General features: G+C 36.7%; 2 protein-coding genes across 5 annotated transcripts; both read right to left on the reverse strand.

Annotated features, from left to right (window-relative positions):
• Positions 1-258: 258 nt before the first annotated feature.
• traf3ip2l (TRAF3 interacting protein 2-like) lies at positions 259-9,661 on the reverse strand. 4 transcript variants are annotated; one of them, XM_082189700.1, is made up of 10 exons: positions 9,432-9,661; positions 8,540-8,629; positions 7,422-8,101; positions 3,959-4,001; positions 3,772-3,839; positions 2,863-2,960; positions 2,690-2,758; positions 1,378-1,491; positions 1,224-1,298; positions 259-633 (listed from the first exon to the last, which is right to left on the reverse strand). In XM_082189700.1, exons 2-10 carry the CDS (start codon positions 8,569-8,571, stop codon positions 487-489), a joined length of 1,326 nt encoding a protein of 441 aa, XP_082045826.1. In that variant the 5' UTR covers positions 8,572-8,629; positions 9,432-9,661; the 3' UTR covers positions 259-486. The 4 variants fall into 4 exon arrangements, with proteins under 4 accessions (XP_082045826.1, XP_082045827.1, XP_082045829.1 ...); XM_082189701.1 differs by having other exon boundaries at positions 7,422-8,074; positions 9,432-9,658; XM_082189703.1 differs by lacking the exon at positions 8,540-8,629 and having other exon boundaries at positions 9,432-9,637.
• Positions 9,662-10,173: 512 nt separating this feature from the next.
• On the reverse strand, positions 10,174-26,154 carry chd1l (chromodomain helicase DNA binding protein 1-like). The gene is made up of 25 exons (XM_082189730.1): positions 25,925-26,154; positions 25,269-25,381; positions 25,052-25,158; positions 24,462-24,576; positions 24,322-24,353; positions 23,761-23,842; positions 23,448-23,610; positions 21,733-21,888; positions 21,548-21,640; positions 21,360-21,456; positions 20,625-20,698; positions 20,066-20,176; positions 18,790-18,904; positions 18,373-18,526; positions 18,039-18,210; positions 17,800-17,945; positions 16,853-17,016; positions 16,538-16,740; positions 16,354-16,452; positions 15,190-15,260; positions 14,980-15,094; positions 14,277-14,385; positions 13,806-14,076; positions 13,567-13,644; positions 10,174-10,978 (listed from the first exon to the last, which is right to left on the reverse strand). Exons 1-25 carry the CDS (start codon positions 26,016-26,018, stop codon positions 10,856-10,858), a joined length of 3,057 nt encoding a protein of 1,018 aa, XP_082045856.1. The 5' UTR covers positions 26,019-26,154; the 3' UTR covers positions 10,174-10,855.
• Between the last annotated feature and the right edge of the window lie 85 nt (positions 26,155-26,239).

The following is a 26,239-nucleotide window of genomic DNA, read 5'->3' on the forward strand; positions in this document are numbered from 1 at the left end:
ACTTCAAAGATGGATATATACAGACACACACACACATATATACATATATATATACATATATATATATGTAAGGAATAATTGACGACAGGCCGTTAAATTATTAGAAAAATAATGCACACCCGAGGTGGTAATGCGGTATATATATATACACACACACACACATACATTATATAAACACACTTTTATTTTAGAATCGATTATTCACGATGAATCACGGTGGTAATGCGGTATATATATATACACACACACACACATACATTATATAAACACACTTTTATTTTATAATCGATTATTCACGATGAATCGATTTGACAGCACTAGTAGGGATTCTGATTTATTCAACAGTCATGAGTGGTGAAATATTAATTAAATGACAGGAGTTTTATTCAAATATTACAAACTATGACACAAGCTTCAGGGGTTTTAACATACTAAACAGTCATCTAGCAGTTCAGAGGGGCAAATAAACTTCAAATGGATCACAGGCTAAATGGGGATGGAGACGATAGTGGGCAGCTCTCCAATGGGCGGAGGGTTGTACTTCTCAACACGCATGAGTCGACGAAGAATGTCATCTCGGTCCCTGGGCCAGGTGAAGATTTGCGTGCTTTGAAGCCATGAAGGGACATGGCACTGAAAAGCAGACAGAAATGTTGTAAACTAACGCAGAGGCATCATTACATCTGAACTGGATTTAAGAGGAATATATTGGAGTAATCCTTTAGGTGTTACCAGAGCATTGTACAAACAACCACAGATGTCTATTGCTGTTATCACAATAGTTCATCACAAATGAGGATTTTGGCTCTTTGAGCGAGTACTTGTTTAAACAAAAATATCATTTTCATTAAAGGGATAGTTCACCCAAAAATGAAAATTCTGAAGTTGTTCCAAACCTGCATAAATGTATTTCTTCTGGTGAACATAAATCAAATATATTTTGAAGAATATGGTTAACCAAACAGTTAATGGGCCCTATTGACTAACATAGTAGGAAAAAAATACCATTGTAAATACTAAAAATACTAAGTCAATGGGGTCCATCAACTGTTTGGTTACTGACATTCTTCAAAATATCTTCTTTTGTGTTCAGCAGAAGAAAGGTTCATTCATACAGGTTTGGAAAACTTGAGGAAGAGTAAATGATGACAATTTTCATATTTTGGGTGAACTATGGGTTTTAAATAGGTTTAATCAGTTGCTGAAAAGATAGACAGTTTTACCTTCTTGGCACCAGGAAACAAAATGGGGATGAATCTATAATTCCTGGCCCCATTCTGAATGAATTCGTTTTGTAACTAAAATACAAAGATTTTAAGTCAATTGACAAGAAAAATAAGGAAAAAGCTATTTCCACTAATTATTTGTAAGTTGTACCTGCTTGTGTATGTAGACAGTGTTGAGTGTTTCATCGTTTTCCATGTAAAACGAGGCACTGGTCACAATCTCGTGGTACTTTGGACTAATGACTATGATGATCAGATAGTCTTTCTGTGCATTTAAAAAAACAAACACAAAATAAGACAACTTTATGGACAGAAAGTAGCAATTAGGCCTACTTCACATAATAATTAAAAAGGTTTGTTCGCTCTGTAAATGCTGAAACTAGAAAAGCAGGGTTTATTGTTCAGAAATATGCTAGAAATATGTCCTCCCCCACTTGAGGTCTGAATTAAATTAATTAGAACTACTTGTTTCAGGGTTACATGTTTTTTTATTAGATGGTCTAAAAATGCATACAATTAAAAGTTTTGCTGGATTTGTTAGTGCCAAGATTGTTCATGCCATTCAGATTAATGCAAAATAAGAATACCTGGGCATCATAAAACTACTACTTGTAGACAATCATTTTAAAGGGAAAATGTTATTGTAAGGTCAACTATGTGTCAGGGATCAATCCTTGGCATTTATACGGTTTATAAGGTTAAACAGTGACATTTCATCAGACATATCACATCAGTGATACAATTTTTTGAGATTTGTAAGAACTGAAGACATCCTCAACAAAGGAGAGCACCCACCAATAGGCTCAATGTGTTGATTATAAACAGCGATATTAGTTCTCCCACTGCTTGCAATTCAATAGTAAGCATTGTTTTATAAATGCAACCATTGAACAAGTTCTCCTAGCTTAAGAGGTTACATACATCTCATGTCCTTGATGATGCATTAGAATTTGGTTGTTTATTTAAGAAGCCAAAACTTCATAGACAGACCTTCACAAATGACCTATGGCCTATTCATAAATAATAATAAAAAAGAATGATCACAGATGAAAATGTATGTATACAGAGTAGAAGCACTACAGTCATCCACACATGATTTAGGCTATTGAGTGATAAAAACCATCTTGAAGTCATATTTAACACATCACTATGCAAAATTGTCTTATGGTCTCTTTTTCGGGTGTTTTATATACAAATTTATATTTTTTAAAAATTCACTTTGTCAATTATTGTGAAATATGATGCTATTAATCTATATTGTGAAATAGGATCTCTTTCCAAAAAAACTGCTCCTGAATCGCCTGTAAAAACAAAAATGGTTTGGATGCTTTACAGTTTTCGGTCTTACAATATTACCCTGTAGGTGATTCTTGGCCAAAATAAGCTGCAATGTGGTCTAGAACTTGTGCTGTGCAAGTCAAACTATAAAAAACACACTCTGAAATACTAGGAGGTCTACTTACTTCGCTGATGTATCTTTCCATGAAGTCAATCTTGCTTATGCTCTTGAACTGTTGTTCAAACATGTCAATCTGTGCAAAAAGAACAAACGGACTGAACATGATCCCTGACAGACCCAGTATCAGGTGACAAGCATGGCTGCAAGGCAGTGTTTGGCACAGGTTGCATGTCTTACGTGAGTGTAGAAGCCATTGTGTCTCAGTAAGGCAACAAAGTTGATGATCTCTTTGACATGTTTTTCACTGTCTGCTTCATAAGTAACAAACACCTTCCCTGCAATAATGAAGAGTGAAAAAGAACATTTAATAGATCCTTCCAGAATTATAATTCAAGATATTCTATTCTATTTAGTGCTGTCAAATCGATTAATCGTGATTAATCGCATGTAACATAAAAGTTTTTGTTTATATAATATATATATATATATATATATATATATATATATATATATATATATGTGTGTGTGTATATATATATATATTATTATTATATGTGTGTGTGTACACACCCATATATGTTTGCATATATATATACATATATATACACATACATACATACATATTTGTGTATATACACACACACATATATATACACACACATATATTATAAACAAAGAAATGTTTTGTTAGATGCAATTAATCGATTTATTAATTACACGTTAGGGCTGCACGATTATGACAAAAATCATAATTGTAGATTATTCCTTTGAAGAAACCCCTTCAGAGTGATGCAAGACCCCTCCGCTTCGCATCCTGATCACTCTGTCTAGGTTTATTTTGCGATAACAGCCGGCTGGATGTACATTATCCCTTACATATTATTATATTATATTATTAGTCCTTTTGGGAAATTAATTTTTGAAAAAATATATTTTTGGGGAATTTGATTTAAAGTACCATTAACTAAATGTAATTTACATATAGCATCTTTAACACAATCACCTTATAATCAGGTGACTCTGAAGAAGAACAGATATGATCAAGTTTAAATTGTTTCTTTATTATAATTTGAGGCTACTGGCACACACATCTTATTCAAATTCCACATTCTTTCAGTGTTGCTCAACATCAGTGTGTACACTCACTTTGCTCCAGGGACAGAGGGGCTGTGCTTGGAGTTAGTTTAGCTCGAGGATGGGGAGAGGTGTGGCCACTGTGAGAGATCAGAGAATTGTATAAAGACCTCAGAAAATTGATCATTGAAAACCAGCAATCTGTAAAATCACCTACAATCAACACAAGACCCACAGTCCCACCACTATTATACATTACCTATGAGTGAACTCTGAGGCTGATTGTCTGCTGTTTTCAAGGCCTGTTGGAGATGAAAGTGAGTGAGACTGAGTGAGAGATTAAGTGAGTAATCTGCATACACTGTAAAAATGCTTTTATCTGGTAACCTAACATATAGGTTATATTGAAACCAAAATATTATTTAATATGATTAGATCCGCCTGATAAATTGAGTTACTTGTCAGTCAGATCAAATAAAAAAAAAACTTTTATTATGAATACTTGCCGATTTATAACATGCTTTTCCATCATTTGATGAATTTCTGCTGGCATGATCAATACAAATGCACACAAACATCTCATTTTATTAATATTACGTTTACCGCCTGCAGTAATAGCTCAATGTTTAAAGGTACAATATGCAACATTTTCTGCCGCTAGAGGGCGCTACATTCCAAACAACAACAACGGCGTAGCTTGATGATGATGTAAAGGAGCGTAGAATGATGGGAACTGTTGTTTTCAACTCCACCGTGGATGTAAATCAGTCAGACGGGAATCGAAAAATCATGTTCATGGATGTTCTATTTTTATAAATGTTGCGTTTAATGACATGCTTTTTGTGGCGAGGGGGGGCGTGGTTCAGCGCGGTCTGTAACGGGAGAGATAGAAACAAGACGAGCGGGACGTAAGTAGGTCAAGTGCAAATGACGAACACCTGTGTCTTTTTGCAGTATTATTGGCGTGGAGAGACCGTGCTGGAATCAGAGACTGGAGAGAAAATTGGAAGAAGAGAAAAAAACCCGGTGGATCCGAGCTCTCATTTTTGAACTGTTTTGTGCCGTCGCCACGGTGAATGCGCGTTGTGCGCGACTTTTGTTTGTTTTGTTTTATTTTAATAAAGTACGAGTCCCAGTCACGCCGACCCGTCTTCTTCCTGACTCTTGAACCTCATCACACTTTTATTTCATTAAAATGAATTAACAGCAAGAAAAGTAAGGTTTAATACTAAATTGGTTATCATAGATGTTACTGTATTTGTCGAATTCATTGTTGTGATAACGCTGCGCAGTTTTACGTGTTCTAAACTATAGCGATGTTCGCCGGAGTCAAATGTGACGTCACGATATGGGCGTGGGCGCGAACTGGTTGGCAGAAAGAAGTTGAACCAAAACATGTCGCAGCCCTATGGTCGCAGCAGTCTACCCGTGTTTTGTCAGCATATGCTAATTCTTTGTCCGAAGAAGCTAAAAGGAGATATAAGGTTAATCTTTTATATAACCAGGGTTCATGTTCTCTGCCTGATCCATATCACCTGAGTGAGAATTGGAGCAAAAGCCCAGACAATCTCCAGATCAATGGCTTCATCTGCACTGAAGACATCGAGATTATACAGCGCAGCACCACCAAAACTGACCAGGTCTAGAATTATATTAAAGTACTGATGTCCAATTCTGTACCTGGTTGTACAAAAATTGTACAATATTTAGGCTACAATAAAATAAACAGGTTGAAAGGTAATTACAAGTCGTTACAGTACTTGTGTACTTTTTTCATTCTCTTTAAAAATCTTTTTGAGTATAACTAAATTGTGCTACTTTTACTTGAGCTCCAGGGTGACAATGTCAAGATTCATTAGGCTCAAATTGTGAAAGAATAGTTGGGAGGGAGCATGAAGAATAATTTTCACTCGTGAATCGGCTCCTCTGAGTCCAGACCTTAAATTCATTGAAAGTCTTTGGGATGTGGTCAAAATCTGGATGCCTGTGTCCATATAAGGGATTTCTTGGAACATCATAAGTTACTCTTACTTGTCATATTATTTTTCAGTAGGCTATACTTGTATTCAAGTGAATTACTTCTTAAGTAGCAAGTGTTTGCGCTGCGCAGCAAGCGACCATTACTTTTCTTCTGCCAACCAGAGCGCACGTAACCGCGTCGTGACGTCACGGTCAAAGATTGCTATTGTTGTAAAAGTACATTCGAACATGCCCACATCATTTGCCAAAATACTGATTAATCTTTATGTATAACACATGCTATATTTATTTACATGGCCATAAACACCAGACGTGATAAACAATGTCAATAAACTAACGTTAAACACAAACCTAAAGCAATAATACTTTCCTTGCATAAACATAACTATTACCGAATGCTACATTTGGAAAATATAAAATTAAGCATGCTTTGTCGACAGAACCAGCTGCAATCAGTAAATAATAATTGTGTTCCATAACGACAGCACGAAACAAGCTAACGTTTGTAGCTTGATAGACGCTACAACTAGGCCTACAACTTCCGCATTTGTCCAGTATTGACAATTGACTGGCGACTCCCAGCTCCCCCCTGCTCTAACGCCCCGTTTCCTTGGTTAAAATCGCAATTTTCTCATTATTTAAAAATAGTTGGAAACATTTGGGATATTGTAAGTAATCAACTTAACAAAATATATAACATTGGCCTTGAGATTTTGGGATATTTTAATGCAAAATTCTTACATATTGTACCTTTAACTGTGCCAGACAAATATTTAAAATAAAAATTAAGCAATAAGTTTGAAACATAAAATGGAAATAATCACTTTTTTTTTAAAATGGTCTAATCAACAGACTTTAAATGTTTATTTTAATTAATATCTTACAATGTAGTTTAAAAAAAAAAAGAAGCATTTTTAATTGGAAAAATCAAATAAACTGACTATTTAATTTGTGGTTAAAAATGTGGTTAAATAAAACAATAAAATATTGAATTAAAAGTCATTTTCAAATGCACATTGTAAACTATATTTCAAAAAGACATTTGTCAGCTTCTTTTCTTTATCCATTTGTCAATTAAGATGAAAAAAAAGCTATTGTTCAGTTCACTTGTCTGTGCAACCAATCAGCTTTAGAGTTGTTAGACTTTCAGCTTTTAGGCATGTCAGATGGACTATCACTGAACAGTAGTATATATTATACATTTATTAAAGTGGGAAGTTTATATATGTGTGTCGATTGTAATGCAATGGAAGATGTTGCAAACACAGCCAGTCAGCCACTTCAGAAATTATGCATTTAAACAAAAAGGGCTACAATTACTTCATTTAAATATGGTTCAGCTACAGTATTTCAGTACATTCAACATTTGTCTAAACTATATTGTTGATTGGTGCTCAGTGAATAAAATGTAGGTGGGAATTGACATACCGCACATAAAAGTCATATTTAACCTTCTGACAGTAAGTTGAGTGAAATGGAAACTTGCTGCTCAACTAAATTGCATAAATTTGATTTGGCACAGGCTGGATTTGCCGTAGGCTTGATAACGATCCGTGATAAAGACGGCGTACAATTATGAAGTCATTTTAAAGACAATGGGCTTGTTTTAAAAGCTGGTATTATTCATCACTGTTTATGGTCTTGATTGACAATTTTACAAGTTTCACGTAAAAAAAACCCAAAAACTCACTTATGACTCAATCATAACAGGCATTGAATTTTTACAAAGAACCGAGACTTACGTGAAGGCCAACAGGGCATCTGGTAATGTGGTCTGTAATGACAGCCATGATCCATTTGATACACATCCACAGGGTGCTGACTACAGCAGGGCGGCCCACGGGACGCGCAGGGTTGCGCTGGCATGCAGTAGCTGTGAGGCGGGAACGCAGTTGGGATAGAGTGCAGTGAACGTGGCTGTTCTAGGCTCCCCTCTCCCAGACTGTGCCTGTCTGGAGAGCAAGAGTAGCAGGAATCACCAGGATAACTGGAGTAATTTCCAGACACCAAGCAAGAGGGAAGGTTGCCACTAGGGTATTCAACTGAACTTCTGCCAACTGAACTCGAGTGGAGCAGGTCTCCGTTGTGTGGCTCTAGGGTGCTCAGACATGCTTCCGTCTGACTGGGAAAGGGCGTCTGGGGACTGTAGCCGGAGGGTAGACCTAGCGGGGGCTGGTAAGGTCTGTAGCTGGACTGTGTGGATCTGTAGTTGGTCTTTCTGTCTCGGCAGATATCCGTGAAGTCAGCCTGTGCGCTCATAGACTCATTCTCAGAAATGCAACAGTCAGCGTGGAAGAGCTGGGAATCGGTGGAGTCTGAGTCACAGATGCCGTCCTCAGTAATGATTTTATCCATAGTCTCGTCGTTCTCTTCTGGAAAGTTGAGGGATTGTAAACTGTAGTGGCCAAATGGAGAAAGATTCCTAGTTATTGAGAAAGAATACGTAAGACCTGAAAAATTCAGGTAAAGAGTAGGCCCTACTTGAAAAGAAATGGAAAATCAACATTTGAAGAGTGACAATACACAATGACACTGCAATAGATTGAGAATATTGCTGTAGCTTGCAGACTTTTTAATATTTATTCAAACAGCAATGTTTCAATCAAACAACCTTCTTCATGCATTTTGAAAACGTAACAACTGGTTCCCAGATGCCAGAAGGCGGCCGTCAGACAACTTTTTTTTGAATAAACAGGGCACACAAATAAAGACAGCCCAGTGCCAGTGTGAGCTGTTGGTTTATGTTACTATATATTGCATACCATATTTTATATTATGTTTATAAATTCTTAATCTACTAGCCATAAGTAAAAATAAGTATCTTGATCAAATTTGTGTCATTATGGGAGGTATATTTTACCTATATTGTAAGCAGTGCTGAGCAGGCATCATCCTTGTGCCTAATACAAAAGAGCTGCAGCCATTTCATATCCCCAGTCAGCACAAAAATCTGTAACGTGGTTAATAAGATATGAATACAGGAAGCCTTGACTGCTTGATCACCCTGTGAAAAAGTTGTATTTGAGAAAATGAACAACCTTTGGCTACTGAAACACAGGAACCCACAATTATGCCAAGGGTTTCTCTCTCTCTCTCTCTCTCTCTCTCTACTGTATGACATTTCAATGCACTTTACATAAACAGCGGAAAACACCTCAATATGCAGTGGAAACCAACATGAGACATGGGAATTCACAAGTAACTAAGGCCATCAACCTCAAGCACAAATGAGGCAGAGAGGATACCAATACAATAACTTCCATTACCACAACACTCAAAATCAAAATACTGTATATTATCAAAATAATGGGATCTGCGAGCAGACGCTTATTTTATATAAAAATAATAATAATAATAATTGTAACAATAAGAATTGTGTTTACTGTAAAAAAAAAAAAAAAAAAATAAAAAAAAAAAATTAGTAGGCTATTTTGGACATTTTCGTTGTGTTCCGCTTTCCGTGTTCACGCTATAAAACTGTCACTGCCGCGGGTTTCATAACATGCATTAACGTACTCAGGTGAACATTGTACAAGAACCGGAACCGCATATTAAGTTTTTCATATTTCTAGCTTCGTAACGTAACTGTTAGTACTATAAAAGTAACACCTTCCAAAATTAAATCTTAGAAAAGATTAACAGCTTAAATACTTTAAAAACGTATAAAACTTAGACTCTGGTCTTATACGACTCTTTCAATTTCACCTATTCGACATATTTGGCGTATAACGTCACATGAAACACGTCCATACCTGTAAACTGACCAGCAGATTTGGTGACGTGAATGATTTAATTCCGATCAGTCTCTAATCGCTGGACATTCCAGACCGCACGAGCTGTAGCACTCGAACAAAAGATACATACTGCCTGGAAGTTTCTGAACACCTGCCTGTTTTCACAACACAAACTCCCCCCACTTCCCAGAAAGCACATCCTCCTAGTACTTGCTTATCTGCCTTCATCAAAAATCGTTCTTATGAGCCGATTCTTTTTAAAGATTCTGACGAACCGATTCGCACAGTGTTTGTAAACCACTTGACATTAAACTAAGGGTTGACTTTGAGAGCAAAACTGTGAAATGGGAACTAAATTGCAAGGATACTGACAATAAGTAATATGATTAATAATAATTGAATAATATTAGTTAATATTATTGGCTACAATATTGTTAATTTTGTCAATACTGTTTGAACAACAACACATCATTTCAACCGTATTTAGATATGCGGCAATTTCACTAAAAATGAAAGTTAAATTGCCACACAAGAATATCTGTGCACATTTCTGAGTGACATCTTTGAACAAACAGGAAGGACTAAATGAACAAGAGTTCTACTAAAATAACTATAGCCTAAGCATGGGCGTTTATATATATATATATATATATATATATATATATATATATATATATATATATATATATATATATATATATACTCTAGGACTATTATATATTAGTTGTTTAAAACAAAAAGGATAAACAACTCAGAGCAGTATTTTGGGGGTTACTTTTTATTACTAAAAATGGCCAATGAGAATCACTTTCCAGAAACATAAGTACATTATCATAGACATCTGTGGTTTTTAGAGCTATACATTTCTGAGTAAAACCGACATTCGAGATCTGACTCTGAACTAACAGCTTTTACACCTTTATCTGTGACTTTGCTTTATTAACAGTATGTAAAGTAGATTTGCTGTATTGGTGTCTTTTTGCAATTTTATTAATTTGCTCAATTACATATTTAGTGCCATGAACATCTTTTTATAGGTATGTAACAGATATGAGCTTATTTATTAAGTTAACATAATTAAAAAATGGTGACGTTTTAAACCAAAGCACTGGTTATCATGTGAAATTTAGGAAAATGTCAAATAATGTAAATGTTTTACATGCAATCAATCTAACACAGATAAGAGCATAGAGTAAATACATTAGTGTTTTTTACTGTGAAGTCTCTCCTGGGTGTGTTGTTTCTCTTTAAACAGAAAGCAATGCTTCATTATTTAAATCATACTATGACAAACCTTCTGATGTAATTTAGCCGTAACTGGATGATATACAGCGACAGACCAGTTAATTTCAAACCCTGAACAGAAAATAGATGTGATTGCAGATTAGCCAAAGGCAAACTGATTTGATCAGTCACTTCTAAGGAATGCAGGAGGAGCTTTGTCAACTTAACCTAATAACATATGTGGACACATTGACTTTCCTTTGGTTAGCAAAGCAGGATTCCAGCCACTTTTTATTTACAAGGAGAGCCTGAGGGTACTGATGCAATAGATCTTGCAGTTCCTGAAAAAAAAAAAAGGAGAATAATGCAAAGTATATTTCTGTTACTAAATCTAATACCAAAATATTTGTATTAATAATATTAATCTAATTAGCATAATGCATATTGAAGGGGTCCTATTATGCATTTGTACATTTTCAACTTTCTTTAGTGTGTAATGTTGCTATGTGAGTCACGAAGCACAATCACTACATAGGGAGTTATTCTCTATATCCGTAAGCACCGTTTCTGAACCCCCTGAAACAGCATGATTGTAGTCTTAAACTTTCTTACAGGAATGTACGTCACAATATTCCTCATTTAAATAATTCCTGCCCAAGGCATATGCAAAAAAGGGACGAGGCCTGGTTGAGTTGTGTTAAAGTCCCCTTGTGGTGGAAATCAAGCTTTTAATGTTGTTTATATGTCTATGTGGTGTTTTTAATATGCTGTAAGAAAAACCATGTAAGAAATTCAGAAGTCAACACCATTGCTGAGTATTTCCTTAAAACTGCAGTGAACTGCAGTTTCAACGAAGACAGTCTCAAAAACACGTTTAGAAATCGCTGGTGTTTCTGACGTCACAAACTACCTTGTGACCAATCACGTCAACGTGTGATCGTCAACAAGTGGATCTCTGAGCTGGTGTAAGTGAGCGGAGGCGAGGCTAATTTGCATATTCATAGAACCGTGTATACTAAATGAGGCAAGGGTGTAGAGACAGTGGGGAGAACAAGTATTTGATACTCTCCCGATTTTGCAGGTTTTCCTACTTACAAAGCATGTAGAGGTCTGTCATTTTTATCATAGGTACACTTCAACTGTGAGAGACGGAATCTAAAATCCAGAAAATCACATTGTATGATTTTTAAATAATTAATTTGCATTTTATTGCGTGACATAAGTATTTGATCACCTACCAACCAGTAAGAATTCCGGCTCTCACAGACCTGTTAGTTTTTCTTTAAGAAGCCCTCCTGTTCTCCACTCATTACCTGTATTAACTGCACCTGTTTGAACTCGTTACCTGTATAAAAGACACCTGTCCACACACTAATCAAACAGACTCCAACCTCTCCACAATGGCCAAGACCAGAGAGATGTGAAGGACATCAGGGATAAAATTGTAGACCTGCACAAGGCTGGGATGGGCTACAGGACAATAGGCAAGCAGCTTGGTGAGAAGGCAACAACTGTTGGCGCAATTATTAGAAAATGGAAGAAGTTTAAGATGACGGTCAATCTCCCTCGGTCTGGGGCACCATGCAAGATCTCACCTCGTGGGGCATCAATGATCATGAGGAAGGTGAGGGATCAGCCCAGAACTACACGGCAGGACCTGGTCAATGACCTGAAGAGAGCTGGGACCACAGTCTCAAAGAAAACCATTAGTAACACACTACGCCGTCATGGATTAAAATCCTGCAGCGCACGCAAGGTCCCCCTGCTCAAGCCAGCGCATGTCCAGGCCCGTCTGAAGTTTGCCAATGACCATCTGGATGATCCAGAGGAGGAATGGGAAAAGGTCATGTGGTCTGAGGAGACAAAAATAGAGCTTTTTGGTCTAAACTCCACTCGCCGTGTTTGGAGGAAGAAGAAGGATGAGTACAACCCCAAGAACACCATCCCAACCATGAAGCATGGACGACTGCACCATATTGAGGGGAGGATGGATGGGGCCATGTATCGCGAGATCTTGGCCAACAACCTCCTTCCCTCAGTAAGAGCATTGAAGATGGGTCGTGGCTGGGTCTTTCAGCATGACAACGACCCGAATCACACAGCCAGGGTAACTAAGGAGTGGCTCCGTAAGAAGCATCTCAAGGTCCTGGAGTGGCCTAGCCAGTCTCCAGACCTGAACCCAATAGAAAATCTTTGGAGGGAGCTGAAAGTCCATATTGCCCAGCGACAGCCCCGAAACCTGAAGGATCTGGAGAAGGTCTGTATGGAGGAGTGGGCCAAAATCTCTGCTGCAGTGTGTGCAAACCTGGTCAAGAACTACAGGAAACGTATGATCTCTGTAATTGCAAACAAAGGTTTCTGTACCAAAAATTAAGTTCTGCTTTTCTGATGTATCAAATACTTATGTCATGCAATAAAATGCAAATTAATTACTTAAAAATCATACAATGTGATTTTCTGGATTTTTGTTTTAGATTCCGTCACTCACAGTTGAAGAGAACCTATGATAAAAATTACAGACTTCTACATACTTTGTAAGAAGGAAAACCTGCAAAATCGGCAGTGTATCAAATACTTGTTCTCCCCACTGTACATTCATGCCATTTTAAGGCATGAAGATTTTTTTCAAGGGAAAAAAGTTTTAAGGGATATAATTATTGACTACAGGGGGACTTTAATAGTGTGTTGAAACTCACTGTTCATTTAAAGGGGCGTGACATTTCCAAAAATTAATCACAAAACACTGGTCCAGCCGACCAATCATAGCAAATTGCACTTTTTAGAAGGAGGGGCTTCATAGAGCGTCATATAAGTCAAGCATGAAAACCTATTCTAATAGACCGCAAAAACAAAATCAAGACTTTGAAAAAGGGCATAACAGGTCCTCTTTAATACCTCTTTAAAAAGTTAAATGTTTTGATGGTACTACCTTTGCATGGACAGGACTTTCTACCTCTCCTATGATATGAGTGACGTGTGAGCTCATGAGATCCTCTTCATCACCATCATATGTGCAGAAATGTTAAGGAGTAAACTATCAGCTCAACACGATTTATTATCATAAATGTGATAAAGACATACGTGTTGATGTAGTCTAATGGTTAAACGCCTTTGTTCACTATTGTTTCATGCATAGGAAATGTGTGGGTAATGGAGGGACGTGAAAGGATATGTGATAAGGTAGCGGGTGAGCTTCTTCTTTTCTGTAGCAGCCATGTTGTAGAAGTAGACATGAACACCTCTCATGAAGTCAGCCAACCCAGGTGTGTCCTGACTTTCATGTGACATAGTGGAGATTTTTGTTTTGTTGTTACCAAGAGGCCTGGAGGAGTGTGGGGAACCTGCTGCTGATGCTGCATGGTCTGAGGTTGATGGAGTAGCTGTGCATGTGGTGGAAGAAACTGTAGAAGAGTGTGAAGCGGCTCGTTTATAATAGTAGCTGAAAAACAAGTCAAGGAATATTCCTGTTTCTAATGCGGATATCAAATCCATTACTTCTAAAGTACTTCTAATTAATAAGTGTATTCATTTAGGGGTCTTTCACACTTGCCACATTTGATGTGGTCCAAACTTAAGATTGATAGTTAATTGATAGATAAGCAGTTTTTGTGAAAAATTAGGACTTCTGGAATAGGATACATAGATGTGGAGATGCCTTTGGTGGCCAGGTGCTTGCGAATGAGTCTTTCTGTACCGTACCAATTGAAGCCTTTAGTGGAGTGACCAATCCGAGGTAGATGGACACTTGCTATTTAAGATAACACAGAAAAGGTTTAATATCAGAGGTTAAAGACAACATTAACCGGGCATTCACACAGAATAGAACGGTGTGTCAATGGTCAAACACATTTTTAGAACGGTGTGTCAATGGTCAAACACATCCATCTAGCGCAGGGGGTGGGCAGCTCTAGCTCTCGAGATTGACTTTCCTGCAGAGTTTAGCTCCAACCCTAATAAAACACATATGAACAAGCTAATCAAAAGTCTTTAGGATTACTAGAAAGCTACAGCTGAGTTTAAACAAGGTTGGAGCTAAACTCTTCAGGAAAGTGGATCTCGAGGGCCAGAGTTGCCTAGCTCTGATCTAGTGTTTACATAGAAAAAGAGTTTGAAATGAATCTACCTCTTGGAAACAATCCCAATCAAACCTCTATAATACTAAAAGGTATGTGCACCATGCAGTAAACTTGGGTTTTAAGACAGGTTTGCAGCACAGATGGTGTAATTCAGCTGTAATAGCCGCATTAATAGATTATCAACCCAAGTCATTTGTTTAAAAGTGAATTTATGACGCCATTTCATTGCAACTAGCTCAATAGTTTCACAAATGAGTGCCGAGTACCCTTCTTTTGTTTGGCATCTTTGTATATCTTCTTGAGGCCCTCATCCAAGGCAGTGAGCCGAATGCCTGACAACTTGTTGGCTTTATCCCTCTGCTGGGCAACTATGAGTGCCAGCTAGAGAGACAGGAGGTATAAAATTATTAAATAAATTAATGATTTAAAATAATTAACAGCAGTAGATTAAAGACATAAACAGCTTGCTGACTTACGTAGTCTCTTCCACTGAGCCTTGACTGTTTATCATCAATAGGAAAAAGCAGAACATTCCCAAGTTCTAAGTCTGCAACACACAATTATCACTTTATCATTTATATATTTTGTTCATTGCCCTTCAATTTTGACCCAATCAGTTATGGAATGGAATCTATGTCTGTTGAGTAAGCTGTCATTTCAAATGGTATTTATTTAATTTCATTTTTAATTTATTGGTATTGGTCAATATTCAATAAAATATACTGATATTGGATATTGAATTGTGTAAAGATTTATAATTCAAATAAATGTTATTCTTTTAAACTTTCTATTCATCAAATAATCCTAGAAAAACTAAAATCATGGTGTATATATCAAAATATTACTGTTTTTACTGTTTTTTAATCAAATAAATACTTCCTTGGTGAACTTACATTTTAACAGTAGTGTAATCTTTATCAAATCTCATAATTAATATCTTTTTTATACTATACATTATAATTTTGTGATCTACTTGTATTTTAAAATTAGTTATTATAATTTGAGTGTTTTATATGTTATTTAGTCAATGTAGAATTTATCATAATAACATGAAAATAATTATTGGCTTATTTGTACCAGAATTTTAATATCAGTGGATTACTTTTGTATGATTAAACTGCTAAAATGTACAAGAAAACGGGCTTACAAATGTCTACAATCACCCCAGTGTAGAACAGAACTACAGAACAGAACTACATTATTATGTGAAAGTACACAGTAAACTGTTCTACCTAAAGTGTAAATACCAGTTTTATAGTTCTGATACCACAAACTTTGTGAAAGACACAACTTTAAAACAACACAATAATTATGGGTATTAAATCAATTCTGACAGTTTAATGGAAAATCAGCTTGCAAGCAACATAGTGAACTGTGTGAACTGGATCCCGACATCAGAATGGAATGTTTGTAATGGCAGAGCATGAATTAGGCCCTGATCACACCTAACGCATTTTTCAGGTTCGAAAACGCGAGGTGCAGCAGGCGGTAAAACGAGAGGGGCAGCAGGTGCATAAACAGCGCGCAGAACGCTCGCTGCCATAGGAAACCAATTGAAAATAGGTGCCTCTCACTGCAAAAACACGTCAGGTGTGATCGGCCCCTTAGACCTGTCACAGCAAACAAAAAAGGTTTGTCACCTTTCATGTCACCAGCCAACTCATACTGTTTCCTCGGCTCATCTGATCTGAGCTCCAGTGCGGTGAACAATCCTCCTCTGCCCCAATATCCAGAGTCATCTACATCAAATACAGTTAATCACACATAGGGGTACTTCACCTATGGCAAAATGGGCCACAACTACAGTTTTTAATAGTGACGTACCAACACAGTGCACAATGATGGCATCTTCTCGATCAGTCTGAGGGCGAGTCACATCCCCCAGCACATAGCGAATGGCTTTGTGTTCCGAATTAGTGGAGCTCCAGCTGACATCATCATCTTCATCAGACTCCATTTCCTCACCCTCACTGTCGACACTTGGCAAGCACAGCGATCTGTAGCCACACGAGTCCCACCATGCCATCCTGCCATTGAAAAACAAACAGAGATACACATACACACAGGCAATTAAATAGACATACATAGGAACATAAAATAAATATACTATATACTGGTCAAAAATGTGAATTTTTTTACTTCTTCTTGTAATTTAGTTCTTCCTGCTGTTTCTTCCTTTCCTCTTGTAGCCTTGCCCTCTTTGCAGCACCTTCTTGTCTCTTTTGACGTCTTTGTTCTAACTCTGATTCTGTAAGAGGTCTCTTCTTCCTCCCTGGGTCAATCAAGGGTCCAGTCAGGGACACCTGATAGGCAGTGACAGATGTTTGTTTTGATTTTAGTTTGTTTGCTTTAGTTCCAATTAAGTACATGATTAAATATAATAAAAACAATCTTAAATCTTAATCATTAGCTATAATGAAAGAAAAAGAATGACAACAAATTAAACAGTTAAATTCACATTAAACAGTGTGAATTAATTAAAAAGTCTCTATGCTCACCAAGGCTGCATTTATTTCATCAAAAATACAGCAAAAACAGCACTATTGTGAAATATTATTACAACTTAAATAACTGTTTTCCATTTTAATATATCTTAACGTAATTTATTCTTGTGATGGCAAAGCTGAATTTTTAGCATCATTACTCCAGTCTTCAGTTTCACACGATCCTTCAGAAATTATTGTAATATGCTGATTTGTTACTCAAGCAACATTTCTTATCAATGTTGAAAACAGTTGCACTGACTAATATTTTTGTGGAAACCATGATCATTTCAGGATTCTTTGATGAATGGCAAGTTCAAAATATTAAAATAAATAGCATTTATTTGAAATAATAATAATAATAATAATAATTATATATATATATATATATATATATACACACAGTATATATATATATATATATATATATATTTGTAACAGTGTAAAAGTCTTCAATGTAACGTCCTTGCTGATGCTGAATAAAAATACAAGTAATAATTTCTTTCCAAAAAAATAAAAAATAAATACAGACCCCAAATTATTTCATTTAAATAGGTGTGGAAGAAATTTGATCTTTAAGATGTGTGTTAAGATGTAAGTTACCCCAGCTTTGTTACGAAGTGCGCGGCCCTCCTTCCCAGCATCCTCTAGATCAACTAACTGTTCCTCAAGTAACAGTTCAAAGGTCTTCTCATCCTCTGCACTGGGGTCTTTAGAGTAGTCCTTCCCCTCGAAGTAGTACATGTGGTCTGGAAGTCAGGAAACACATTAACAGTTCATTTCATTCTCATTTTCAAGTGCGAGTTATTACAAGATTTCTGGAAAGAAGCTAAGTGTTGTACTTTGACCCTCCATGTCCTCATAATCACTCTCATTAAGCTTGACATGCTCTTCATCCGTTAGCCATTGCCCATCTCGAGACTGCCCTAGGATCAGCCTGAGGTCCACATCTTGAATAGAGCTCTCCTCTGACGACAGCAGTTTATCCACACCAAACTTCAGGATCTCACTCAACTAGATTGGTGGGGATATAAAAAAACAGCATACTGAGAAACTGTAAACGTGTGCAGTTTCACAATAAGCAAAACCACAAGTGCACAAAGATATGAACCAGGAAACAGTGCACAGAAATGAGCTTAAGAGATAAGACGAAGAGAGTCAGAGGACTCTTTCTACCTGAAGGCCAGAAGCTGCGGATTGAGCCTGGTCCAGCAGAGAAAAACGTCCCTCCTCAATCACTGTGTCTGTGAGACGTAGTTTAGACACAGCGCGGGAATAGATGATCTCTTCTACAGTGTCTCTACCGAGGAGCCGGATCACTTTAACAGGCCTGCACACAAATAAAAGATGAGAATTTATCTACATGGTCAAGTAAAATGCCCTTAACAGAGAACATTTAAAGCGTGTTCAAACAGGACAAATTAAAGCGTGTTCAAACAGGACAAAAAACACCAATGTCCACATGACATTTTGGTCTGGTCCTCACACAAAACCATCACATGAACCACTTTTGTGGCACTTATTCCTTTTTTATTCTTGACACTTCAAAACTTGCTGGAACAACATATAATATGCATTTTTCCAGTGGAGTACCTTGTTTGGCCAATCCTGTGGGCTCTGGCTGCTGCTTGTAGGTCATTCTGTGGGTTGAAATCACTGTCCACAAATATCACAGTATCTGCTGCTGTTAGGTTCATTCCTACCCCTCCTAAAAACAAAGACTCTGTTGTAAGCCAAGGTGCCGCACAGTCAGCAAATACAGGTACACTACCATTTAAAAGGGCCCAGAAAGTCTCTTATACTCACTAAGACTGCATTTATTTAATCCAAAATACAGTTAAACCGTAATATTGTGAAATATTACAATTTAAAATAACTACTTTAATTTATTTTAAAAATGTAGTTTATTTCGGTGATGGCAAAGCCAAATTTCCAACAGCCATTACTCAAGTCTTCAGTGTCACATGATCCTTCAGAAATCATTCTAATATGCTGATTTGTTCTCAACAATATTGTTTTAGTAATTTTGTAAGAAGTTTTTTTTTTATGTCTATATAGTTTATTTTTTATTTTTATTTTTATTTATTTCAGTACATGAAGTTAAACTAAATGAAAATTAGAAATGGTGCATTGGCAACGAGCTGAAATAAAATAAAATAAGTTTAAGTTTTTAATATTTTATTTTATTTCACCTAACGTTTGATTTATTTCAAGCTTATTTAATTTTTTTTTATAGTTTTAGTTTTAGTTTCAGTTAACTATAATAACCCTGGTTCTCAAGTTCACATTATTATTATTATTATTTTCACAGTTGAAAACAGTTGTGCTTGCTTAATATTTTTGTGGAAACCGTGATACCTTTTCGAGGATTTTATATGTAATATGTAATATATATGTATATATGTATCAATATAAAGTAAAGTCTTTTTACTGTCAAGTAAAAAATCTTGATGACCTCACAATTTTGAACGGAAGTGTGTGAAGAGTTTAAATAAAATGTTAGAGTGAAAGTGAGGCTGCAATTATAATATGAGCAGCTCTGGAAAAAAAAGGCACAAGATGAACTGAATCTCTCTCTACGTCACACAGGTTTTGCACTACCATCTCATACAGAGACTGTGCATGTTCACAATATTTATGCATTATCTTGTCACGACTTTCGGCTTTCAATTAATTGTGTCTGTCTAAAAGATGCAAATAAGATTCGCATCAAACACATAAGGCCAATATTGCAACCTTGAACGGTATTTAAATATAACACTCTAAATATTATATAAAGTAACTAATAAAAAAATGGATTTGCACTGCTGTTGATTATAGAGTGTGATAGTGTGAATTTCAGATTGGCTTTCCCTGACTGTGAACTCACCAGCTTTGGTGCTGAGGAGGAATATAAAAACATCTTTGGTGCTGAAGTTTTTAATAGCTAGGTTACGTTCCTCTCCCCGGACTGAACCATCCAGACGTTCATAACTGTAACCTGCGGAGAAGTGGGAGGGCTGGCAGTTACACGGCCAGTAGCACAATAAGACACAAAGCAGCAAACACAGGATGTGATACTAAACCCACATGAACTGCTCTAGATCAGAGGGCTAGATTACTAGAAGAATATGTAGGGTACGGTTACATAAATGTTCCAAATCGAAAAGAAACGTACACTGTTTTACAAACACAAAGCTAATACACATTCATTTTAAAATTAAAAAGCCTGAGGAAGCACATTGTGGTAACATTACGTGGTTTGTGATTTCACTTTAATTTCATCATTTAAAGTCTGTTTAGACGATTTTTTTTTTTTTCTGCCTTGAGTCTATAAAAAAAAAAAAAAAAGCAAGCAGTAAGCACTTCTTACTTTCATGCACATAGTCAGATCACAGGTAAATAAGTAAAGGTGAAGGCTCTGATAAAGTCAAAGTGTGTCTTAGTACCTCTGTGCTCCAAGTAATCTTGCAGAATATCCAGCATCCTGGTCATTTGAGAGAACAGAAGAACACGATGGCCCCTGAAAACAGTGACAAAAACATATATTTTATATCACCAAATCAATAAAACACATTTAAAGCTACACAATTGTATCTTTTGGCCTTCTGGCAGCTTAAAAAATAAAACTGCATGCATCTTTAGTTGTGCTTTAGCTATGCTCCTCTGCTTAGATGAATGTGGTTCAAGGCACTGGTGTACACATGGATACAAGACAACTTTGTTTTTACAACCTGAGGTTTGCCGTTTTGAATGAACCATCATTTTTTTCTTGTTTGTTGTGACATCAAACTTTCAGCTTGAAACTACCCACAGTCTGAGCTACTTTTCTCAGTGTACGGATATGGTGACACACTGGCAAATTACATATAATCATTCCGACAGTGTATTTGGAAGATTTTTTTTTTTTTGGTGCCATTCTATCATTACATTTTGTAATTTTTTTATAAAAAAATTAAAATAATAATAAATAAATAAATAAATAAATGATATGATTCTAAAACAGTTTGGAAGGTATTTTACATTGCTGCAGGCCAAATATGACTAAAAAAGTTCAGAAAGTTCTGTTTCACCATCAATTGATTATGATCTCAATATCTACAATAACAAAATCTCAATATCTACAATAGACCAGATCAGTTTGCTTTTGGAAGGAAGCTAGACTTTAGGTCAACAAGACAAACCCCTCCTGAAGATACGCCAGCATTGTGTCCAACAAAGAGAGCTTTCCACTGGCCTCCACTAAATGCTCCCCCATCTCAAACGGTTCTGGTTCCACACCTTACATGGAAATGGTGTGGAATAAAGACAATTAGTTGGATAAATAAATGTGTTTCCCATAGAAAATCACAGAAAGTGATAAAGTGATTACCATCAAACAAGTAGGGATGATCCACACATTTCCTGAGCTGCATTAAAATGTTCAAAAGTCGTGTCTTAGTGCTTTGTTCTGTCCTGAAGGCATCTGAAATTATTTAACACTAGAATGAACACTCATCCTTTTGTTGCTAAAGTATTCAATTTTGCCTGTTGTGACATGACTAAGGGCAGTCTTACCAAGGTCTCTCGTCAGAATGGCTTTATAGTATCTCTTCTGAAGAGCAGACAGCCCATGAAAAACAACAAGTTCTGTCTTCTTGGGCAGTTCAGCTGCCACCTCTGCTTTAACTCTGCGTAGCAAAAAAGGCTGGAGCACTCGATGAAGCTCATCAGCTGCAGACAAGAACAACAATGTTACAAACTTCCACACAAGGTCACCAGAGTACAAACAAATATGAATTTATGATCTATATCCTCTAATAGCCACTGGCAAATCTGACTGGTGAGTCAAGGAGAGATCATCTATTCTGACATCTTTTTTGTGCTCTGCCAAGTTTGTGAGTTATCTGATGTGTTCAGTTTGGCACCAGATCTGTCAAATTTTTCTGTGTCCCAGAATAGTTATATCCGTGCTCTTTTGATGAGCAGAACAAATTGGTTTTGGGAGGGAGTCATGGCACAGTAATTTTCACCATAAACAGCAAGGGGCAGTCATGGCCTAGTGGTTAGGGAGTTGAACTGGTAACCCAAAGGTTGCTGGTTCAATTCCAGAGCTGGTGGGAAATGACTGAGGTGCTCTTGAGCAAGGCACCTAACCCCTAATCGCTCCCCGGGCGCCACACAAAGGCTGCCCGCTGCTCTGGGTGTGTGTATCCACGTTTGCAGTGTATGTGTGTTAACTACTCACTACTCTGCTCCTAATGTGTGTGCATTTACTTGGATGGGTTAAATGCAGAGGTCAAATTCCAAGTATGGGTTACCATACTTGGCCATCACGTGTCACTTTCACTTTCACTTTCACTTTCACTTTTTCACTTTCACTTTCAATTAAATCTCTACCAGTGAAAGAAAAGGGATATTAAAAACATGATTGCTTAACTAAAGCCCTCAAGGTCAATGATGGCAGTTATTTTGGATATTTAACATTTGGATATTCAACATTTTGATATTCCAACAACCTTAAAGTCGTCACGAAACAGAAGTTGCGATAGTCTTTTCTTCCCTATTGTGATGTGTATCCGAATGAAACGGCTCCTTAAACAAAAGAAAAAGGAGGGTGGGACTTGATTTTGTTCATCGGGAATTGATAGGATCATTGTGGTTTGCTATTGCTGTTATCTCATATGGCCCTGTTTACACCTGGTATTAAGATGCATTTTGGTCGATCGGATCACAAGTGGATGAAGCTAAATACATGTGTAAACGGGGTCTAAAACGTTTTGAGCTTGTTCACTTTCAACCAGTTCCAGAGGTAGTCGAAAACGCATTTTTAAGCGCTCGTGTGGTCGAATGCGTTCGAAATGCCACAAAAGACCGCCTTCTCTCCGCCTACTAATTTATTGAGTAAACATTATGGGAAGCGCGCTAGCCAGACAGGATTTAAACTTTGTCGGTATGAAGTTTGGTATGAAGGCGAAAAGCGTACAGTGAGTGACAGGTTGTCCTGCCCTTGCGGCTAAAAACACGAGGAAAGAAGAGATGTCAGTGTAAGAGAGAGGGGAAGTTGTTTTGATAAAAAATTACAAGGGTATATGCATTTTGAAAAAAATATGATGTGCACGGATAAATCATTTATAATAAATACCACAGTATTCTATTAAAAAACAAGAATTGTCAGTTTTGATTTCATGGTGACTTTAAGTGCTAATAAGGGTGGTGGAAGAGATAAGTTGTCTTTCGGCGCAAACAGTTTGGTTTTCAAACTGAAACAGCAAAGGTTGGTGATGCCATACCAAGGGCAGGTTCAGTCTGTACGTCTGCATAGGCCCTAACAAAGTCCTCAACATCTTCAGGGAGAAACAGACTGGGCTGGATGAAGGTGAGAAGGGAATAGACTTCTTGCAAGTTATTCTGAATGGGAGTGCCTGTCAACAGGACTCGAAAACCCACTGTAAACTGAGAAAAAGCAGACATCAGATGGCAGTTTATATCAGGGGAAAGCTGAAAAATTGACAGACAGTGCTCAGTTTATTATCAGGGGTTTTACACACTGACAGTGACAATAAAACATTAAAGCATGCCTATATTAAAATACAATCGTATAACCTGTTTGAGGGTTTGGTGCAGCAATGATTCCTGGTTCTTCAGCCTGTGAGCCTCATCAACAACTAAAATCTTCCATTTCCAACTGTGAGAAGAGAGTGGAGTGGACAGTTGAATTTGGATCAAAATTTGATACCGTCACTGATACCGATAAGCTGATAATTATTTTTATGTTATGGCCAATAACTGATAAATGTCACAAAAAAAATGTTATGTAAAAGAAAAAAAACATTAAAAAAACCACTACAAAAACAATTATTACTAATTAGGTTTCAAAAAGATTAACTTTAAGTATTAGATGACAGCAAAGATCATTTTAAAAATAAAAATAGGGCAAATGAGCATGAACAATTAAACATTTAATATCCAAAATCGACCAATATACTAGTATCTCCAATTATGGCAGATAACGAAAAATAAAAAAGCTTTAATATCACCCAATAATCGATATGGTATCAATATGGTAATTGAATTACACGTAAAATGTCTGTGTAGCAGAATTGTGTAAATAGACTGTATTTTTTATAAAGTTTCATAATATATCTGTTCACCAACATAGATCACCTTTTCAGGAATCTGGCATCCTTGAGGCACATCTATTAAATACGAGAAAGATTTCACATTAAAAACAGTGCAAAAACTTTGAAAGCAACCTTTTGAATGTAGTAATCGTGCATTTATCCTCTGAAAACAGGGGCACTAACCTCATAGGTGGTGAGAAGAACATGGAAGTTTTTGCCATTCTTAAGCTCTTCCCGGAGCTCTGCCCTTCTCTCTTTATCCCCAGTGTAATAGAGCACAGAAAGGCTGGGACAGAAGCTGAATGAAAAAGGAAAGTAAGAGAACCTTAAATAATCTTACATGTGAAGCTTATATTGCATTCAAGGTAGGTAGATACTAATCCAGAGTTTATATGCTACTGTCTCCATCTAGTGACAGTGACAACATATTGTCTTTCAGGTCAAATCAGTTCATGCTGGATTATTTACACATTCATTGAATAGCACATGTTTCATAGTCCCAATAAAGTAACAAATCAAAATGTTTAAAGTCATCATGAAACGGAAGTTGATAGTCTTTTCTTCTCTATTGTGATGCATATCTAAGAGGCTTTTCTAACATGGAAAAAAAAATAGCTTGGGTCTTGATTTTGTCTATAGGGAATTGATTGGATGGTTGTAGTTTGCTATTGCTGTGATCTCATGTGAGTGACAGTTTGTCACATATTTTGATTTCATGCAGTGACTTTAATACACCGACCACACAAGTCTGATCATACATTAGTATCCCTTACCGTTCCAACTCTTGTCTCCAGTTATCCAAAACTGATAAGGGACAAAGCACAAGGAATGGTCCGTTCATCTTAAGACATCCTCGAGCATATGCCAGCAAAGAGATGGTCTACAGCAGAGGATGACATCTCACTTATCTGATATCTGACATCTTGGAATAAATCTTTGGCTTAAAAGCAAGCAATATAAGCAAGATTTTCATTCCATAACATTACTAACCTGACAAGTCTTGCCCAGACCCATCTCATCACCAAGGATGCAGCCCTCCTGGATCTCCATGCACTGTGACAGCCATCTAACTCCATCCACCTGATACGACCTCAGATTAATAGCTGTTAGGAAGAAGATAAAGTATTGTAGTGTTGTTTCTAAGAAAACTTCCAAAGTTCCAAAGAAAATTTTCAAACCATAAAATGGACATTCAAAGCCTTTTTTCTCACTGGTCAAATTAATGAGACACATGAAAAGCTAATCACGCCTAAACATGAAATGGATTCCATTGGAATTGCCATTGGTGTAATTTCAGTATCATTATAATAGACAAGACGAGGTAACATGGAGTCATGATTAACTGCATAAATGTATTAAATTAAATTTGAGAAATAAAAAGTATAATTTACTTGACTCAAGTGAAGTCATGTGCTGGAAATATACAAGTATTCAGCACTCAATTGTGCTCAAGAACTTACATTAGGGATCCACCTAATTAGGTTGAGACACTGCAATATATAAATCTATAGACGTAACTTTACTCCATAAAAATATTTTTTATTTATATTACACGTCGTTTGTGAAATATATTCATGCATTGAATCTTAAATTCACAAATACTTTTCCGTGTTTCTTTTAAACATAATAGCTTTTCATTCCCCCACCTCCTAGTCCCCATTTTTTCAGGTCACTCTCAGTTAGTTCCGATTTGTCCTTTTCTGGTATGTTGCTTCTGACTGCTTGAAGAAATATTGACATTGTTGTGGTTTAATTACGTTTTTCTTAAGCTCTCTAACTTTCGACACTTTAGTCGAATATTAAAGTTATGTTAGGTTGCGCGCGACAGAGGAGTTTGACGTGAACTACTTCCTGCAACAGCGAGTGGGCGTGTACAAGACAGACGTAGTCCAATGAGTAGTCGGCAATGCAATTACGTACAGTCTACTTTAAAGGCGCCAGTGTTAAAAGAGAAATAAAAA

Source organism: Leuciscus leuciscus, assembly GCF_965113295.1.
Source record: "Leuciscus leuciscus genome assembly, chromosome: 14".
Lineage (NCBI taxonomy): Eukaryota > Metazoa > Chordata > Actinopteri > Cypriniformes > Leuciscidae > Leuciscus > Leuciscus leuciscus.